Raw genomic sequence first — 21045 nt, forward strand, 5'->3', positions numbered from 1 at the left:
AGTTCAGGCTGTTGCCATGGTGCTTTGCTGAGCCTTCAACATGCAATACAGGAACTCCGAGGAAGGCTAGGAAATAGGATGTAGGGGAGGTGGGGAGAAATGAAGTCAGCTAGGGCAAGGCATCCCACTGCCTGCACTGTAATGCTGACAAGAAGAGGCTGGCAGGGGAGCCAGGAAAAGAATGCCATTTTCAGCATGTCCTGGGTTGCTGAAATGAAACTAAAATAATTGAACTCTGAGACATTCTAGCATGAATTATAAGACGTAACAGCCGTAAAACATCAAATAAGCATAACGCCAGATAAATCGGTGTTCATGCAGCAAATGCTATCTCAGATTTTCTAGCATACTCCGGACCCTACACGGAAAGGTTATGAATTTAATCCATTTGCAGAATATGATGTAATAAGCATATTAATGAACTTACTGAGTGCAGAAAATTGCACACTGCATATGAAGTACTTTTTGAACCAAATAAATTAATTCCATCCCCATTCAGTCCACCGGGAAAAGACACTAATGCATCCCACCCAGTTGGTGGGCAAATAATGTACCAAAAGCTGGTAGGAAAGAAATTCTCCTACCCTGGAAGCCAAGTCAGAAAACAGCTACAGTTCTAACCTTTCCCAATTAAAAAAAAAAATTAAAAAAAAAGCTCGGCGTCAATTAATCAAATGTACCATCACTTGGAAGCAATTAGATGAGCTGAGTGCTGCTGTGTCAGGCTGCATCCGCAGAGGGCTGTCTGCAGAGGAAGAGAGGGTTAAAGAACACCTAGCTGGAAGGGGGGGGGGGGGGGGGGGGGGGCGGGGGAGGGTAGGACCTCAGGTTTACTTAAATATTCATGGGGCTTCCTCCATTTTAATCTTCTCCTTTTTAAAAGATGGCTGTTTCCCAGTCAGACAGCTCCGGAGGGGAAAGAGATTCCCTGCTCCCTGGCAGAGTTGGACTAATCTAGGGTGGAAACCCCTCCGGGCACCAGGACTGTTCCTAACTGAAGTGCTTCAAACCGGCCAGCTGAATACATTTGGACAGGCTCTTGCTCCTCCTTCGTACAATTCCGGGTTTCATTACTCTCTTCTGCCTGGAAATAAGCAGGGAGGGAGCGAGCGCATAGGCTTCTTGCAAGGCTGGGGTGTGAATGAAGATGGGCTTGCTCTGGATTAGGAAGTACCACCCATCTGGAAGGCTTTGTCTTTTCTAAGTTTTGGTTCTTTAACCACTGGAACTGCAGAGGTTTCCTGATCCCGGGGGAGACCGCTCTCTTAGAACTGAATTCTTTCAAAGGGATTTGTGGATTGTGGCAAGAAGAGCTTCCAAAATGCCTGAGGCAAACTATTTATTATCTGTTTCTTGGGGTTATATCAAGGTGGGTTAATCTGATTGTGTTCTGTGTCTCTGATAGAATGTGATTGTTTTATGTCCGTCTGTATTTCATGGAGTGGACGGTAATTTGTATATACGGTTAGCCCACAGGTGCTTCTTAAAATGAAATAAGACATGTTTTCTTGCCTTGTATTTTAATGTACTGTAATGTGTCTCAATTCTGGTTCTTCTCAACTCTGTTTTAAAAGAATGCTTTTTGCTCTTCTTTTCATTTTTTTCTTAAACTTTTCACTTAATCTGTTTTCACCGAATACGTTATCACTTCAAACTATATTTTTGGGTTTATTCCCAGTTTTCCTAATTCAAGTGACATTATTTTGGCCTTTATTAAAATTTCTTTTCCTGAGTTTGCCACTTCAAAACCAACCAGAAAACAATTTTAAGAGATTTTAACAACTATTTTGTTTCCTACAGTGACATTGGGATGCTTTCAAATGGAGGGGACATTGTGATTTCTATTGTAGCCCTCATTAACCTGATGAAATTGGCTAATGATACAGTCTCTTGGTTCCTAGAAAGTGAAGCTGGAAGTACAGCAATCCAGCAATCATTTGCTCTTTCCCAGACACTTAATGCATTTTCTTTTCTTTATAAACAGTTCAAAAGGATGCTGAACCGGGAGCTGACACACCTCTCAGAGATGAGCAGATCAGGGAACCAGGTGTCTGAGTACATTTCAAACACGTTCTTAGGTAAGATGGTAACAGGAAAACCCACTGAGCTTCTGCAGGGTGAATTTTTACAGCCTACCAAGGGCATCCCTGTGAATTTGGACTGAGGTTAAATGCAGAAAAAAAAATCCATCCAAAAAAATGAGCTAAAGCCATTCTCTATAGGAAAACAATAAGCAAGAAGATAATATTTCTGAGATGAAAATATCCTCTAAATCTCAGGCTAGGGTGGGCTGCTTGCATTTATATGGTTTCTTATTACTGCCCCGGTGCTGCAGGGACCTCCAGAGCATCTGAAGGTCTGCTACCTTACCCAGCAACACTAGCATCTCTTAAAAACAAACAAACAAACAAACAAACAAACTTCTAGTAACTGGGCTTTAAGACAGAAGGCTTTGCTTTTAGGTGTTTTGTAAGGGTCATGCCACCTCTACATGCAGAGTCCCGGAGAGCATATTCTGGAAATAATGTGACTGTCGCTTTGGTGGATTCTTTCTTAAAGATGAATGCATGTGTGTAGGGGGTAGGGCTGGTGTCTGAGAGGCCTTGTCTTCTCTAAGCTGTACCATTGTCTTCTCATCCTGATGTTTCTCTGCTCTCTGCAGTTATGTGGATGGGACTTAACACAAAGCACTGGCCATAGGTTTGCAGGGGTGGTCCTCAATTACTCCCAGGGTCTTGTTTGACTCTTGGGAATTTCTTAAATTTTCTTAAGGGGAACTTTTGGATCATGAACCTATTCTGCCTGTTTTAATGAGGACGGCAGAATTGGTGTATCTGTACCTCCAAATGCATGGGAAGCCCTGACATTTGGATTCTTCCTGCTTTGAACTATACTCGCTTACGCAGCTCCTTATTTGATTCCCCCAAGGAAGTGACCCATTCTTCCAGCTGAGCATCCCAGCTTTCTTTTTGTCACAGCCCCTTAGTAAATGAGCATTTGCCTTGGTGTCTTATGGAGCGCAGTCTGTCTGCAGGTCTGTTTTAAAAATCTATCTTTTCCTCCAAAGCAGTTAGTTCCTCCTAACAGGATATCAACCGGCTTTCTCAGCAGCCACCCATGCGGTAATGCTCAGCACAGCCTTACTGTGCAGCCCTCGTCTTCCAGCAGATCAGCAAACTGCAGATTAGCAGGCAGAGACCATCCTACCCCGTCTTGCCATGTGTGGGTGTCCTCCAGCACCTGCTGTTCCCAGCTGCAGTTGCAACAATGTTTCCCAGAGAACAAAGGAGAGGAATTTTTACACATAGTCGTGGTCCAGTGGTGGCTGGAATATAAACAAAGAGAAGGCATAATCACAGTCCTTTTCTTCTCTTGGCTTTCCCCATTATCTCTGAACACAGGACTCTTCCTCACACTGTCTCAGATACATACCTCAGTTCATGAAACATGCAATTATTTTTCCTAAGCTGGGAACTGTTTTCAGGACACTTGATACTGACAACAGGCATGAAATCAGCACTAACTTCCCTCAGTGTTAGTATTAGAAAGGTGGTGTGTGTATAGACGTGTGTATATGCCCTTGAATGTGTACATGGCTAGGTGGGCAAAGAGGAAGGTTCTTAAACACAGGGAAAAAAAAAGATGCAGACACACAAGAGGTATCAAGTGCTTCATTTGAAATATGGGAACCTGGGGAGAGATGCAGCTCTTCAGCTCCTTCAACTGTGACATTCTGTGAGTCTGTCACGGGCACAGTTACTCAGCAGCTTCCCCGAGACACACTTGACCCCCCTGTAATACGCATCAGCCTTACAATTTGTATAGACAATCAGAGCTTGCTTCTGAACTACAAATGCAGAGCAGGGGACTCTTAACCCTGTCTTGGGGGAGAGGGGCTGTCCCTGGAGGACCTTGAGGCCTCCTCATAAACTATCATATCTGTAGTGGACTTTAAGGGCCTCATGACACAATTTCCTCATTATACAGGAAACAGAACTGAAGTTGTGAAGAATGAAGGAATGACCAATCTAAAGTCACTTGACTAATATTTTTTTCTGAGCCAGAACTCTTAACTCTTAAGGCTTTTAGAAATAAATACCAGATACCATCCTTTATTGAAATTCATGAAAGCATAAGGAATAGAATCCCCTCTAAGGGTGTGATGTGGATACTATTTTGGAATTTTTTTTTTTTTGGTAGAAATCAGGATGGTTGGAAATACAAAGGAAGGGTTAATAATTTCTTGGTATATAAAAGGCTTTGTTCTGAAAATAACAATCATTGCAGAACACCTGGGAGAAGACAATATCTCAGCAAGAGTGGGAGAGTGTTAAAACCTGCCCGAGAGAAAGAAAGGGTATCTTCTAACCCAGTCGTCTGTGAAACTTGTGGGTTTTCCCATCTGAAAGGACAATGTTTAGGTAGGATACAGAAAACCAGGCAATAAACTATGGGCCAGCCAAGGCACTTGCTGATGCTATTATATGATAGTGGATTTCATGCTGCTGGGAAAAGTGGACTTTGGAGTACCTAGTCTCAGGAGAAGTAAAAAGGCTGTAGGAGCAGACCACAAATATAAAACAAGCTTTTAACCTGTTATATTGAAAGCTAGTCGGTATTTTTACGGGTAAAGAAATTTTTCTTTTTAAATGTACTCAGCATCCAACCTCGAAAGCTAGAATGTTGAAGGTTTGAGGGATAGAGACTTAGAATTGTCATGCTCACAGGATCTAGCAAGCAAAACCCTTCAAATTGTACCACTAACAGTGTTTGATTAAGACCAGTTCTCATATGTGCTATTTTGATTGTTTACATGCTTGCTTTGAAGTAGCCCACGGTGTCTTCACTATTATTCTGACAACTAGAAATGCTAATCTACTGAGGGTTTTTTTTTTGAGTCTGTGATTCAGGTTGTTTTCATAGGAATCTGGCTAATTGCTTACCAGAGGAAATTCCAAGTCGGGGAAGCCTTGCTTCCAGTGATTGCTCAGGGGAACACCCATGAATGTCACTGATCCCACGGTGTATAATGCTCTTCTTCATTGCCGTGTTCCAGGCACAACAGTTGTTGTGCTCAGTTACTGACTGGAGCAGGGAACCTTTAATTAACCCAAACCAGAAAAGCTGCTGGTCCCACCAGAGATGCTTAAATCTGCAGAGGCACTGGGGAATCCAACAACGTTTTATACCAAATGTGAAGATCGGTAGTTGGGGAAAGCACAGGCTTTCATTCTAGCAGAAAGTGGTAGTTATTAGCCATGGAGTGACAGAAAAAAAAGGGAGCTTCAAAAGTAAAATAACATATACTTTCCACACCAGAGACTGGAAAAAGATTTTTCACAGGAACCCTAAGGCCTGGGCTCTGGGCTATTAAATTGCTATGTACAAAGTAATTGCAGAATAAATATCTGTTAACTAGGTCATCCTTTGAGTTTGGGCAAATTGCTGACTTCATCTGAGAAATGAGTGTGGGATTGTTATTTGTTCCCAAATCTAGTTCCGATCATCCAGACAGCAAGGGGAATTTAGATAGATAGATAGATAGATAGCAGATAGATTTGGGTGTGGCCTATACATTTGTGGATTGTTTTAATTTTCTCAGTGCCATTTGACATCAAATACTTTCAAAACCTCTAAATTAATTGAAGTGACTAAAATTCTCTAATCAAAAGTTATAGACTTGTGAGCTAGCTCCTCAAGGCCTTTCAGGGGTACTGGTTCCCCCAACAGCCAGGTGGTAGGCTGAGCATGAATCTGGCCCTATCTTGCTGTGCTTGCTTTGCTTTGACAGAATGTCTCCAGGGCTTGTGAGCAGGCAGATGTCCCCCCAGGAGGACACATGGGTATGCCATCATCTGCAGGAGTCTGAAAGCAAGTCAGCCCTGTCCCAGCATGTCACCTGGACGCATGCCATTCTCAAATGGGGAGGCTGCTGCTGTACTGATTTTCACTGTGACAAGCAAAGATAAATGTGCACACTTCTGAGAGCCACATTAACTATTTCAGCTATGGGTATCATTTAGTCTGAGGAAGGATTGGGTCAGCAATGGAACCAATCACTACCTTTGTGCCCCTACAGGTGTCCCTGTAGCAAGACATCACAAGCACTCAGAATTCCCTGCAAAGGGAAATAGTTTTTGATAGTTAATAGGTAATAGTGATATACAGGAGAGATTTTACATGCATCTAGATATTCATTTATATTAATACTAGCTCTGTTTTTACCTTGTAAATTTAAAAGAAAACTAACTGAGATTATCAATAGTTAATAACAATAAACATATTAGGAACTAAAGTGCCTATTATGAATAAGAGGCCTTATTATTTATTAGAAAATTAATAGGCACAAAACATGAAGAAAATCAAATTATAACCTTCCCCAAAACCTCAAATGATAATGAACCAAAGCTTTAAAAGAATTATTTGAAGGTTATGAAACCATTTATTTTTCTAACATATATATTCTTATTTAAACTGAGCCTAATTAAATTCATATGCATTTTTACATAAAAAGGAATAAAAATATAATAAAATGGGCTTTTGTTAAATGGGGCCTGTCTTACAATGAATTTTTTGGTGCTATTTGTTTTAAGCTGAGTCTCATGTATCCTAGGCTAGCCTCAAATTCATTATGTAAGTCTGTGAACCCTTGTTCTCCTGCCTCTGCCTCCCCAGTACAGGACCACAAACCCATGCCACTGTGTCCACTAATGAACATTTTATGCACAAAAATATGTCACTCACTTTAACGAAAACTTTCTATATAAATATTGGTACTCCATGTTGAAACTGTGATTGTAATTCTGGTTACACTGAACATAGAGGAAGATGGGGTTTGGGTCTGACCTGTGCCACTTCTTACTTATGTTACTTGCTCCTCTGGGTCTCAGTTTACTTTGGCCATGGAACAACTCATGTGTCTCCCACCTGCTTCACAGGCCCATCTGCAGGTCAAGTAAGGCTATGCTACAAGGGTTCTTTACGAAATTTCAAGCCCATTACAAAGGGTTCAAGTTGTTCTGAAGGCTATTGCATGCACACTGGCACATATGTGCTGAAGAGCATGTTCACTGTTCTGTTGCAGACAAGCAGAACGATGTGGAAATCCCATCTCCCACGCAGAAGGACAGGGAGAAGAAGAAGAAGCAGCAGCTCATGACCCAGATAAGTGGAGTGAAGAAACTGATGCACAGCTCAAGCCTGAACAACACAAGCATCTCACGCTTCGGAGTCAACACGGAGAATGAGGATCATCTAGCCAAGGTGAGTATGAGCTGGGCACATGTGTGTGTAGCTCTCCACTACATACTCACACACACACACATTCACACACACATGCACACACACACATGCACACACACACACATGCACATACACGCACAGACTCTCATACATGCACACACACACTCACACATATGCATACACTCATACACAGGGACACCCAGGGACACACACACACACACAGAGGAGCACACATGGACACACACACACACCATTCAAGATTTATAAAAGAAGAGGGATCACATATTCTTTGTCATTGAGTTTTATGATGCAGAGGCTGAAGTAGCCTCTCAGTTAACTGCTGGAGCACCTATCCAAGGTCCTTCTATACAAAAAGACTGTTCCTTTGTCCTGAATATAGGCTCAGTCTCAGTAACGAAGAGTTCTTTGTGGACAGAACATCCTGCTGGGGAGGATGCAGAGAAAGCTGGCAGGCTGGGCTGTATTAGCCCAGAGGACAAAGAGGGAAGGTATTCTGGGCACCAGGGAGAAAGTCTGCCCTGGTAGGCAGAGCTAGGGATAACATGAAGAGCCTGTGACAATGCTGACCACTAAAGCCCAAACCCAGTAGTGGAGGAAGGGACTGGAAACGTTCATTACTCCTGTAGGAGGCTGCACAGACACTGGCTGCTAAGTTTCTTGCAGCCTAGTCAAAGGATGAAGTGAGCTTCCCTGGAGGAAATCTTCTTCCATGAGGTATTCTGAAAACTGCCATCAGAGAAAAGTTGATTAAACATTGAGCCAAGCCTCTGGCCAGTTATTCAAATTGAAATAAGTTACTCCCCTCAGCAGATAATTTTTGGAATAAAACCACAGCAAATGTCTAAATGATGTTTTTTCCATGTCTGTGGGTGGTCCATAAACTCTAAGCTATTACCCATACCAGGCAGTCTTCATAACCTATTACTACTGAGTTAGGATTGAGTTCTACTCACTCCTCTGGCAGCTGAGTCCCCTTGATTTGACTTCAGGGACAATGAGCAAAGGCTGGAGAGTTTCCCCCAGCAGCTATTGCTGACATAGCCAGGGAGAGACAGGGAAAAGGACCAGAAGCCTGTGTACATTTGACTGCCTTTGAAAGTAGCATCAGGTGAAGATGAGGTGTTGTCAAGTATAGGTCAGCAACTCAAGCTATAAACGCAAACATACTTGGGTGTTTCTTAACAATGTGTAGAAACTTGTAGTTATCATGAAGAGGATATACAGCCAGCCCACCATTCTCAGATTCTTATACAAACAGAACTCTAAACAAATGCATGAAAGACTTGGGAGCTAATGTCTCCCAAATAAAATCTTATAAAATATTTTACACCATTAAAAAAAAAAACTTATTCTTAAATGTCTCTCATTTTGATTTGCAGGAGCTGGAAGACCTGAACAAATGGGGCCTTAACATCTTCAATGTGGCTGGGTACTCACATAATCGGCCCCTTACATGCATCATGTATGCCATATTCCAGGTGAGACAGATGGAGCAAACACCGATTATCTTGGAACAGAGCTCTTTATATTTTATACTCCATGTTACTTTTATGACAGCCTTTTCTCTGGTTTGGACATCCACTTATTCATACCTGAATCCATTTTCCTACATAGGAAAGAGACCTTCTGAAGACGTTTAAAATCTCATCTGACACCTTTGTAACCTACATGATGACTTTAGAAGACCATTACCATTCTGATGTGGCGTATCACAACAGCCTGCATGCTGCTGACGTGGCCCAGTCAACTCATGTTCTCCTTTCTACGCCGGCACTGGATGTGAGTAGTTACGGTCTGTTTTGCATACCCACCCATCCTAGTTTTTAAAAAGTATCATAAATGCGCAATACCTTTATAGAAATGATGCTCTTGAATGACCCTGGGTACTTGAACTACTTCTTTGGTAGCTATGGCATTCAGCAATTTGAGTGGCTTTAGGAAAATAGATAACACTTGTGCTTTCCTCATTTTCCAGTACCAGTGTAATGTTCCTTTTTTCATCTTTGCCATCTGAAAGTTATTTAATTATGAGACAATGAATTAGACCCATGATTTATTTTCATCATATTCCTAGTAAGGGATACACTGTATCTCAAGGCATCTTCTTTACTATCTGTCATACAGTACATATATACTGTACGGAATCATCTGAATTGCCCAATATGTACTCATTCCAGGTCCTGAGGAGAATATAATGTATATGTTACATGCAATCTTCTGTATAGTCTCTATTAGGGATAAACATCTATAGACTTATTTTCCTAGGAATTCAAAGTAGTAACTGAAAATCAAAAGCAGACAGAAGTTAAGAAAAACTGCTCTCTAAAACCTCTGTGGAGATGGCTATGACTCTTTCCCTTGTAATTCAAACTTTCTCATGAGCTACCATAATTAGTAATATGCCCAGCCATGCCACCTCTGGGCAGATGGCAATAGTGAGTAACTAGGTACATCCAAAATGTACTGTCTGCTGCCAGAAAAGACTGGCCATGCCTTATCCAGCCACCTTGGCAGACCCAGTTTGGGAGTTAGAGAAAGACTAAACTGATTGCTTGACATTCTTATAATCTGAGACAAGCCATCTAAGACGACTTGCTAATGTGAGATGGAGGTAAGGGTATTTAACCCCCCAATGGAAAAAAATCAGTATTTACATTCATGAAGTCAGGTAGCACTATTCACCTAGTGTTATACATCACTATTGTTTGGCTCTAAATTGGCTGAGTGTTACAGACTTAGAAAAGGGAGTGTAGAATGCTTGATATGTCATAGTGTTGCTCTTTCGGGGAAGAGATAGAAAGACAGTTAATATTTGAATGAACAGAAGAGTTATATCTTCAAAGAGGCTCAAGAACCAGCAGCATTGTGTGCCTAACAAGAACAAGATTGAAATCACTGTACCTGGGGAAGGAAGAGGACAGAGAGGGAGGTCTTCATGACAGTGTGAACATGCGGAGCAGTATGACATTAGGTTTTGTTTGTTAGAAATGTTATCAACTGTAGCCTACAATAAACATGCAGTGGGCATGCAGGTAAATTACTAAATATATGACAGCCTGTAACCTCACTATAAAATAAACATTGGCAAACATTTTATCATTTATCTCCCAAGGCTAGAGTTTAGCCTATTCCACCCCTAGTTACTTAGCCTGCCTGGGTATGAAGGTTACTGTCTGCCATGTTCCCCAAGCAGTATGCCTTGCTTCTTTGACTGGCACAGGCTGCAGTCCATAAGCATCATTTATGGACTGCCATAAATCCAAGCCACCAACTACAGTCATCCACACGCACCATCAACATTGTGCGAATGACTTACCCAACCCTCCGCCCATGGACTCAATATGAGATGAGCTCTGGCCGTCATCCTTCTCACATCAGAGAGTTTATGTTGATACACAGAGACTTGTGCTTAATTCAGTCAACATCCTGAGCTCTCATAAAATTCAGCAGTGCCTCTCCCAACTCGAGTAAAATGTGGTACTTGAACGAGATGAAACTGAAGAGTGAGACAGGCGCGTTGGATGCAGAGTTAATGGGCTCCTTTGAACCCACAGGCTGTCTTCACAGACCTGGAAATCCTGGCTGCCATTTTTGCAGCTGCCATCCATGATGTCGATCATCCTGGAGTCTCCAATCAGTTTCTCATCAATACAAGTGAGTTCACCACTGCACAGTTAATCCGGATTACTCTGTGATTCACTGCAGCCTTTTCCTCCTAATGTTTTCATTATGGGTAATAACAAGGGCAATAATGAGGTAATCCTTCCATTCCATGGAAATCGCTCAGGCTTTTCCTGGATACTGTGTCCAGCTTGTCAACACAGTGTGTTGAGGTGCATGGGGAACTTGGAGCGGGACAGAGGCAAGCCATAAAAACAGAGCTCCAAAGTTTGGAAAAATACAATATGGAAAGAAAGAGTAAAAGATTTGGAGTGGCCTGGCAAGATAAGAGAAAGCTTGGGTATGTGAGAGTGACTCTCAGTCTTTTGTGTAGCTAACAGATATAACATAGCAAACCATAAGTGTCCCTCTATCCAGGATGATAGGCAGAGATACTAGGCCTGAGCATTCCAGCCTAGAAGGAATATTCCTCAAGGAACACTGGGAATAGGCCCCGAGAGTTCAAGAGGAAATGTCATTAAACGTCTACACATTTTCTTCCAACTGCCTGGCTTTGACTGCAGACAGTGGAGAAGCAAGGGAAGGACCTAGTTTGACCAGCCTCAGGATCTGAAGCTATCCCAGGGCTTTATCATACTCAAACCATTTGATTTTCATGCTATTCAGAATTCATTCATTGTCTCAGTTAATGCTCCATTTCTACGTACAGTTTCTTTTGATAATATTGGTTATCTCATTATGATCATGATTGACATCTAGTGCTGGCAGTTTTCTAAAAGTACTATCTGAGCTTCCTGCTAGAAGAGGCCTTCTGTTGTTTTTCCTTGTCTTTATCTTCAAAATATCTGCATATACTAAGCTTGGGGAACACTGGTTTTCTTCTTTCAATTTTAATATCTTGTTCTTGTCTTTTAAAAACATCAACAACATAAACTTTGGGTGACCTGCCTCTTTGTATGGGTTAGTTTCATTAATTTAACATGCTGATAGTTTGTTTCTCAAGGGAAATATAGCTACTTACAGTACTGAGAAATATAAAGCACATTTGTAAATCAGTGCCCTTGGCTAGAAGGTTAACAGAACAAGGGAGTTTAAATTACTTCAGAGAAAGCAATGACCTTTGAGAAAGAGAGAGAGAGAGAGAGAGAGAGAGAGAGAGCTAGAGAGAGAGAGAGAGTGTATGCACTATTGTATAGTAGGCACATTCTACATCAGTTGGTTGTTATTCTTAGTTAAGATTAAACATGTCTTAATGAGTTTGATGACCATACACTTGGGTACAAAGCTGTGTCAGACAAAATATAGATAAAGCAGAGGGAAGTTATAGTTTGGGTGCCTAGCCATTGCAGTTTCTAGTATAGAAACCTAAAAAAGGGAAAATCTAATATCAACATTGTTTTAAAAAATATTCATGCTCAATTGTCATATTTATAGAAACCTCCAAAAGCTACATTATTGAGTTAGTTGAAGATCTAAACTCACAATTGTCAGAGGTTGGGGAGTGTATATGAAAGTGAGCATGTTTTAAATTCTTAATACATTTGATAACGCATCTGTGTTTTCATTTCATTCTTTTTCAAAACACAGAATTTACAAAGACTTAAAGGAAATTGTAAGCTGAGATGAAAATACAGTTTATCAAATGTTAAATTCTTCATCTCATATGAAAGAGAAAATTCATATTGTAATATCTCCAGGAATCATTTTTTGCTCTGCTTCTCTAGTATGTAATGACCTATGGATGATGACTCTTGAAATAATTTAAAATAAACTATATCAAATTTCACATTGAAGCGATGCCAGTGTTTACATTATACAGTTTTATTACATTTTTATGATCATCATTTTTCTTTATTAGATTCTGAACTTGCTTTGATGTATAATGATGAATCTGTGCTGGAAAACCATCACCTTGCTGTGGGATTCAAATTGCTACAAGAGGAACACTGCGACATCTTTCAGAATCTTACCAAGAAGCAACGCCAGACACTCAGGAAAATGGTGATTGACATGGTAAGATGCCAGCCTGCATCCCTTGCCTACATTTGCCATTTTCTCGTATAGACTGACTTGATTGAGAGTTTTAATTCTGTCTTTGCTCAAGGTGTTGGCAACTGATATGTCCAAACACATGAGCCTCCTGGCAGACCTTAAAACAATGGTAGAAACCAAGAAGGTGACAAGCTCCGGTGTTCTCCTCCTGGACAACTATACTGACCGGATACAGGTATCTGATGTCTAACACAAAGCCACACTAAACAAAAGCAAGCAGTATTTAGAAAACAAAAATAGAAATTTGGTTAACTGCATGACCTAGGTTACTACTTAACCTTTGGGCATATCTTTAAAACAAGTTAAGAAAATAAAGTTTATCATTTTATTTATGGGGTAAATACTGTATTCATTGAATTGTTTAGTTCTAAAATTGAGTTGCAGTGTCTATTTATAATAAGGTATATGTGAATATTGGTCCTCAAAGCTCACATTTGAACACAAACCCCACCAACTGCAACTTTGTTAGATCTGATTTTGCTAAACAAATTGCCATCGACTGTTCTTTTTCCACACATGGAAAAATCTAGAAGTAACTACTTTGGGTTATTCTTTGCATTCTTTCCAAACTAAGGAAAGAAATGTTAACAGAATTTGACACCTAATACTCCCTCCAGTTTTTAAACTCAAAACCTGTCAATCTAGGAAAATATACACACTTCCCTTTTGAGGCTCTCTAGTGGTAAATAACCAACTCTGGCCAGCACCATTGAAATACTGCTCTTTTGATGGTAGAATTGTAACTATATTCAACTAAAATGTTCTTGGTATGAAGTGTCCTGAGATGAGAGGGATAAGATGTTCTGGTGGCATTGATGCTTAGTTTTATGGGATTTTCCAAAACTTGACCATTTCAGGTTCTTCGCAACATGGTACACTGTGCAGACCTGAGCAACCCCACCAAGTCCTTGGAATTGTATCGGCAATGGACCGATCGTATCATGGAGGAGTTTTTCCAACAGGGAGACAAAGAACGGGAGAGGGGAATGGAGATTAGCCCAATGTGTGATAAACACACAGCTTCTGTGGAAAAATCCCAGGTATCTACACTGAGACTTTTTTCAATGTTTTTATGAGCTCTACCAATTGTTCCCTTCTTTAAGCCAGTGTGTGTGTGTGTGTGTGTGTGTGTGTGTGTGTGTGTGTGTTGTGAAATGATAAAACATGATTGGATGATACATTTAATTCCATCATATGTATCATTCCTTTGCTTTCTCCACGAATGGTCTCTCAAGTGAGGTGTTAAGCAAAGTTTCCAGTTATCTAAGACCTCATCAGATTTGGTGGACACATGAGCACCTGTACTCTCCATCCCCCTGCCTAGATTTCTCCTCATCCCTTCTCCATCCAGGAGCTCAACTCCTTATCGGTGCTCCCCACACATCTGTTTCAATCCTTAATCAAGCATGATGTCACCATTTCAGATGAGAAAAAGACCCACCATTGCAATGTGGCCAAAGTATCTTCCCAGTGTAAGGGAAGGCAAGCAAACAAACACACAAATACATAAACAGCTGTCCTCTTGGTTCAGTTTGCCAACTTCTTAGTGACCCAGTTGTCCTTTCTGTCATGTAGACAGGTCTCCCCAAGTGTCCTGATGTCTTCATCCACACTGCTGTTTAATTCATGGGCTCTGCTGAACATCCTATGCTTGATCTGGAAAGAAAGCGTCTTACTAGAAGTTCTAAGTATTTGGGGTTTTTTCTCATCCCACTTCCTAGGGAATAAACAACTAGCAACGATCTTCCATGAAAGGTTGAAGTGTTTCTTACTAAAAGCAAAGCAAGTGGAGAAATTAAATGACTGCGATGTGTTATGTCACGCATGTTTGTCTGTTGCTGTGGGCTTCTTTCTAGTCCCTGGAAAGCACTTTGAAAATGGTCTCTAAAATCCTGCAAACTGTATATAAAGAGATAAGCAAAAAAAAAAATGAGTGGGTGGGAACAAAGTCATATCTGAATCATCCAGCCAAATTCCTGTAACTAGGGCAGCTCACAGCTGCCCTGACTTTAGTATGAGTCTTGCTCATTAAGTTGGAAAAGAATCATTAAAAGTTATAATATGTGCATGCATGGGCACATCCCCCCCCCACACACACAAACACACTCATATAGACACATAACCATGTACATACAGGCACATGGACATGCACATATGGGGTGAGGTAGGATAGACTCTCACATATGACCAAAGTTCTTGTATATATAATCTGGATATATTAAATCACTGATAGAGAAAGGTTTCCAGCAGAGCGAAAAGATAAAACATAATGTCCCGAAAGACCCTAGCTCATCCCTCATCCCCCTTTGGTTCCAACACAGCATCTCTCCCTCCGGCCCCACCCAACCTTGACAGGGGAATTCCATTCCCTCATTCACTGCTGCCTATTCTCTTCACCTGCCCCAGTCCCCAAGGTTTCCTGTTTGTCTGACAGGGAGGAGGTCAGTTTAAGGCCGCTTAGCTAGCTCCTGCAGGATGCATAGCCCCTGTGTAAACCACAGCAGAGTCACAGCCTTGATTTATGCTCTTGCACACAAGCAAAAGGAAATGCTAAGTTGTTTTTCTTTTCCTTCTTTCTCCTGATAGAAAAGACTGCATGCACTATGAATCCTAAACAATAGCAGCAGTCATCACACTGGGAAGATTAGTTTGCTTAGGTTTTGAATCGTTTTTAGGTATTTTATTATTATTTTGAATAGCCCTCTACAAGGCAAAGACTTGAGAAGTTCCAGAATGGTGGAGGGCCAGCTCCTGTCATCTTGGCACGGTGACGTATTTCATAGTTTATCAGGGAGAGAATATTGAATCAGAACACTTCAGACTTGGGGCTTCCTTCAGAGAATGACTCACAGAATCCAAGTAGTGACAAAGTTATTCCCAGTTACACCCAGACCCTGCTGGCAACTGTGAAAGGAAAGACGGTTGCAGTGAGATGGACACAGGCTTTGGAGCCAGACGAGGCAGAGACTAAGGCCCAAGTCTACCACTTCCAAGCTAACCTCTGTACCATGTTTGGTCTCCACAATTCTCGGTTTCTTCCTTTGTAAACAGCAGACTTTAGTATGAGTCTTGCTCATTAAGTTGGAAAAGAATCATTGAAAGTCATAATATGTGCATGCATGGGCACATTCCCCCCCACACACACACACAAACACACACATATAGACACATAACCATGTACATACACGCACATGGACATGCACATATGGGGTGAGGTAGGATAGACTCTCACATATGACCAAAGTTCTTGTATATATAATTTGGATATATTAAATGACTGGCCATATACCAGAATACTGATAGAGAAAGGTTTCCAGCAGAGCGAAAAGATAAAACATAATGTCCCGAAAGACCCTAGCTCATCCCCCACCCCTCTCATCCAACAGCAGGATTGAGAGGTGTTTGCACATATTGTATACATTCCAGGGCCTACCATATAGCAAGCAATTAAATAAACAAATCTCTTACTATTGGTCCCCTTGGATCTCCTTCTCTCTTTAGATAGAAACCAAGACAGGGCGCCTGGTTTTCAAGAGCCTATGCAGTAACAGATATGTGGTCCTCCTTTTCTCCAGGTTGGCTTCATTGACTACATTGTCCATCCACTGTGGGAGACCTGGGCAGACCTGGTTCAACCGGATGCTCAAGATATTCTGGATACACTAGAGGATAACAGGAACTGGTACCAGAGTATGATACCCCAGAGCCCTTCCCCACCACTGGATGAGAGGAGCAGGGACTGCCAAGGACTTATGGAGAAGTTTCAGTTCGAACTGACCCTTGAGGAAGAGGATTCTGAGGGACCAGAAAAGGAGGGAGAAGGCCACAGCTATTTCAGCAGCACAAAGACGCTTTGTGTGATCGATCCAGAGAACAGGGATTCTCTGGAAGAGACTGACCTAGACATTGCAACAGAAGACAAGTGTCCGATCGACACATAAATCTCTCTCCCTCTGTGTGGAGATGAACATTCCACCCTTGACGAGCATGCCCGCTGAGTGGTAGGGTCAACCTACCATGGCCAAGGCCTGCACAGGACAAAGGCCACCTGGCCTTTCCAGTTACTTGAGTTTGGAGCCAGAATGCCAAGCCGTGAAGTAAATAGCAGTTCCATGCTGCCTTGCCTTGCCTGCAAGCTTGGCGGAGACCCACAGCTGTATGTGGTAGTAGAGGCCAGTTCCCATCAAAGCTAAATGGCTTGAAAACAGAGGACACAAAGCTGAGAGATTGCTCTGCACTAGGTGTTGGGAAGCTGTCCTGCCAGGTGACTGAACTCACTAACAACTTCATCTATAAATCTCACCACCCAACCCGTTGTCTGCCAACCTGTGTGCCTTTTTTGTAAAATGTTTTCGTGTCTTTGAAATGCCTGTTGAATATCTAGAGTTTAGTACCAACTTCTACAAACTTTTTTGAGTCTTTCTGGAAAAAAAAAGAAAAAGAAAAAGAAAGAAAGCAGTTTCCCTTCTTTCTTGGGCAATATCTCTGGCTTTCCTCCAGTTAACTTTTGCAAATAGACAGGACAGATGCAGTTTTAACCACAGGCTACTTCCTTCTCTTTGTCCAATCTGACTCTGTAGTGGCCCCTGCAACTTAGCTGTTTGCCTGCTTTGAGCACTGTTTTTCCCTGGCAAGTCTCTCTGCTTTGCTTTAAACTCATGCTCAACACACCAGGAGGTCTGTGGAAAAGCTGATATTTCCCATCAGTCTATGGAGTGCTCAGTCACACAAGGCCGCGTGTATGGCTGCATCCAGCCCCCAGGCCACTGTGAGCTACACAGCACCTGTTATCCCTCTTCTCCCCAACTCCCTCCCTCAAGCATACTGTTTTCAATTTAATGCTGCTGTCTTTGTCTTGTACTGTCCCCCCCACCCCCCCGCACTAACACTTCCCTCTCTTCCTGTTTATAACCATGTATTTATTACATAATGTACATATTGTAATGTTTTGTAAGTTATTAATTTATATATCTAACATTGCCTGCCAATGGTGGTGTTAAATTTGTGTAGAAAACTCTGCCTAAGAGTTCCAACCTTTTCTTGTAATGTTTTGTATTGTGTATTATATATCCCAGACATTGCTTAAGAGAAACATGGAGCCCCATCAGCAGTTAAGGACAGGAATGGTCGTTGTTCCAAGGGTCTGCCCTTTCCTTGTCTGAGTCCCTAGTTCTGCCCAACCCTTTGATGAGCTGGTTTTGCAAACAGGATTATCATATTCGATACTAAATGGTTTATACTGAAGTTTTATTTTGTATAGTTTGGTAGGGGTTAGGAGCACTGGGATGTCGGTTTTTTTCACCCATGTTCTATCCAAGTCTCTGGATGCATGAGTTGAGTTTTTCACTGGGCTCTGCTCTAATTGTGGCTTTCGTTTTTTAAAAAAATAAACAACACTACATTTGATCACCGATGATACTGAGTATCCCCAAACTACTGACTTGGAAGAGCTAGGCTCCATACTGCTCACGAGCAGCGGAGCCATGTTCAAATTCATCAAAGGCAACAAGAAGACAATGTGAATTTTTATCGTAGAATGTGAACTGATGTCGTAAATGACGCAATGTGAAGCTTCTGATAACACTTGTCAGGCCTCTTCCTGGTGTCAGTTTCAGTTTGTAAAAATACGTGTCATGCTTCAGTTCAGCATTGTGACAATAGTTAAAGAAAATGGCACAAAATGTGCATGACCAATGGGTTCGTACGTCTGTAACACTGCATTGTTCCAGGTGGACGTTATATTGTTTTCAAAAGTTTCTCACAATGTATGTTATAATATTATTACTATTATATATTGTGCTCAAATGCATTCTTAAGAGACTTTTATATGAGCTGAATAAACAAAAGCATGAATAAATTAGATTGTAGCCCCATTCATTTCATGGTCAACTCTAATATATTAAAGCAGGATTGTTTTTCTTCTTCTTCTTCTTCTTCTTCTTCTTCTTCTTCTTCTTCTTCTTCTTCTTCTTCTTCTTCTTCTTCTTCCTCTTCCTCCTCCTCCTCTTCCTCTTCCTCTTCCTCTTCCTCTTCCTCTTTACCATCCTTCACAAAAAAGCAAGCCACTTTGCTCATCCAAATCACAACTGAAGTTTCGTATTCTCTGTGTCCAAAAAGTCCCATGGCTCAGAGCATTTTGTTTTCTTCTCAGCAGATTATTCACCCAACTCCTCAGTACAGGAAGGAGGGTGGTGAAGACTAACAAGCAAAACCACTTTGTTCATCTTGAACCATTTCCTTCCACCTCTTTAGAATTCTGAAGGGTTTAATCTCTTAGGTAAATAAAAGGCATCTTTAGCTAGGCTGTGTAGGCTACCACAGTGACTCACAGAATCCAATCCTAGTACATTAGCTCAATGTAGAGAAACCTGTTGATTCATTTGGCATACGAAGAGTCTGAAGTCAAGAAGAGTCACCTAGACCACAACCTTCAGAGCACATAAAAATATTCGTGTACACCCCAGCCTACTGTCTGTGCCTTTGCTGGTAGGTTATGCTGTTCTAGAAAGAACTATTTAAATGTTATCAAGTCTTAAAGTCATCATTTTAAAATAAGTCACCCAGAGTGTGTGTGTGCATACGTAGGAGGTGACAAAGACTCAGTGAGTAGCTCTTACTAACTTAGCCACAGAGAAGTAAGTGGCCTGTGGCCAGGAGAGAGTCTGCTCTAGAGGAATTCCTAGGTAAGAGGAAATTGCTGAATTTCTTTAGAAAATCAAAAGCTTGCCTGTTAGTTCTAGCCAGGACTTCCCCACCATCCAGTTTCTGACTGGACATTGTTATCTGATACAATGGCAAAACGGAATTGGTTACAAACAGTTTGTATAAAAAGTATAGCTGATGATTATGCCTAAGAATGCTCTCTGTTCTGTTTTCTACTAAAGGGTCCTTGGCATGGAAAATGTGCATGTTTTTAATGCTGTTTGGGTTCTAGTTTCCTCCAGAGCCTGAAGTGGCTTTTCCTAGAGGCCTACATACCAGACTTTTAATTCTCCCCAGCTGACAGTAATGTAGGGAAAGAGCAATGACCCCACTGGTTCTGTCTCCAAGGCATGCAGGCCTGAAGCCTTCGGTAGTCACTGTGAACCCCATGGCACGCTCTGTGGGATGGTTTTCCAGCAATGAGTTTGGGCCTTGCTTAGTTTTATTCTTCCCACTGACTTCTCCTTTAATTTCTGCTCGTTTTAAAACTTATTTATTTCAATTTAATGAGTATGGGTGTTTTGTCTGCATGTATGTCTATGCTCTAGATGCACATCTGGTGCCCACCGAGGCCAGAAGAGGGCAGGCATTGGGTAGTCTGGGACTGGAGTTACAGACAGCTATGAGCCATTATGTATGTATCCTAGTTTAATATCTCCTGCCAATAAGACACTCTGACAAAGACAGCTGAGGGAAAGGGGGGGGGTTAATTGGCACAAAATTCCAAGTTTCAGTCTTTACCATGGGGAAATCAGAATGGAAAGACCTTGAAATCGCTAGTCACATCCCCAGGTCCCCCTATCCTGAGTCATCAAGCCTCCACTGGACTTAGGGGCTCCCCTCCCAGTGATGCCAGATAAGGCAATCAATCCTCTGCTACATATCCAGCAGGAGCCATGAGTAACCCCTGGTACTCTTAAGTTGGTAGTTCAGTCCCTAGAAGCTTTTGGTGGTCTAGCTAGTTGATACTGATGTTCTTTCTATGAGGTTGCAAACCCCTTTAGCTCCTACAGTCCTTGCCCTAACTTCCTAATTGGGGTCCCTGCGCTCAGTCCAATGTTTGGCTATGTATTTCCTTTAGACAGGAGCAATTCTGAGTTGAAATTTTGGAGATGGGTGGATGGCCCTATCCCTCAACCAGGGGCCCATACCTAACTTCTGGATATGGTCTCAACAGGTTCTCCCTCCCCTATGTGGGGTATTTCAGCTAATGTCATCCCCGTGGGGTCCTGGGAGGCTCTTGCTCTTCTAGCATCTGGGACTTTCTGGTTGCTACCCCAAGATCCCCATTCCACACTGCTACACACCTCTGTTCAACTTCCTGACCCTCCATCTCCTTCCATACCTGATTCTTCCCCTCTTTTCCCCTCCCCCCCTCTTCTCTTCCTCCCAAGTCCCTCCCACCCT

General features: G+C 41.8%; 1 protein-coding gene across 10 annotated transcripts in view; it reads left to right on the top strand.

The window, feature by feature from the left end:
• Positions 1-18796, top strand: part of Pde4b (phosphodiesterase 4B) — a 518640-nt gene extending 499844 nt beyond the window's left edge. For 8 of the 10 annotated variants that reach the window (XM_021159265.2, XM_029475815.1, XM_029475816.1 and 5 more), the window contains 9 exons: positions 1985-2078; positions 7085-7263; positions 8643-8741; positions 8878-9042; positions 10818-10917; positions 12743-12897; positions 12989-13111; positions 13794-13976; positions 16512-18796. In XM_021159265.2, the coding sequence (XP_021014924.1) occupies positions 1985-2078; positions 7085-7263; positions 8643-8741; positions 8878-9042; positions 10818-10917; positions 12743-12897; positions 12989-13111; positions 13794-13976; positions 16512-16877 (1464 nt within the window). In that variant the 3' untranslated portion in view covers positions 16878-18796. Of the gene's footprint in view, positions 1-860; positions 1370-1984; positions 2079-7084; positions 7264-8642; positions 8742-8877; positions 9043-10817; positions 10918-12742; positions 12898-12988; positions 13112-13793; positions 13977-16511 lie in introns of those variants that run through there. The other 2 variants (XM_021159267.2, XM_021159266.2) reach the window with 2 other exon arrangements.
• Positions 18797-21045: the final 2249 nt, after the last annotated feature.

Source organism: Mus caroli, chromosome 4 (assembly GCF_900094665.2).
Source record: "Mus caroli chromosome 4, CAROLI_EIJ_v1.1, whole genome shotgun sequence".
Classification (NCBI taxonomy): Eukaryota; Metazoa; Chordata; class Mammalia; order Rodentia; family Muridae; genus Mus; species Mus caroli.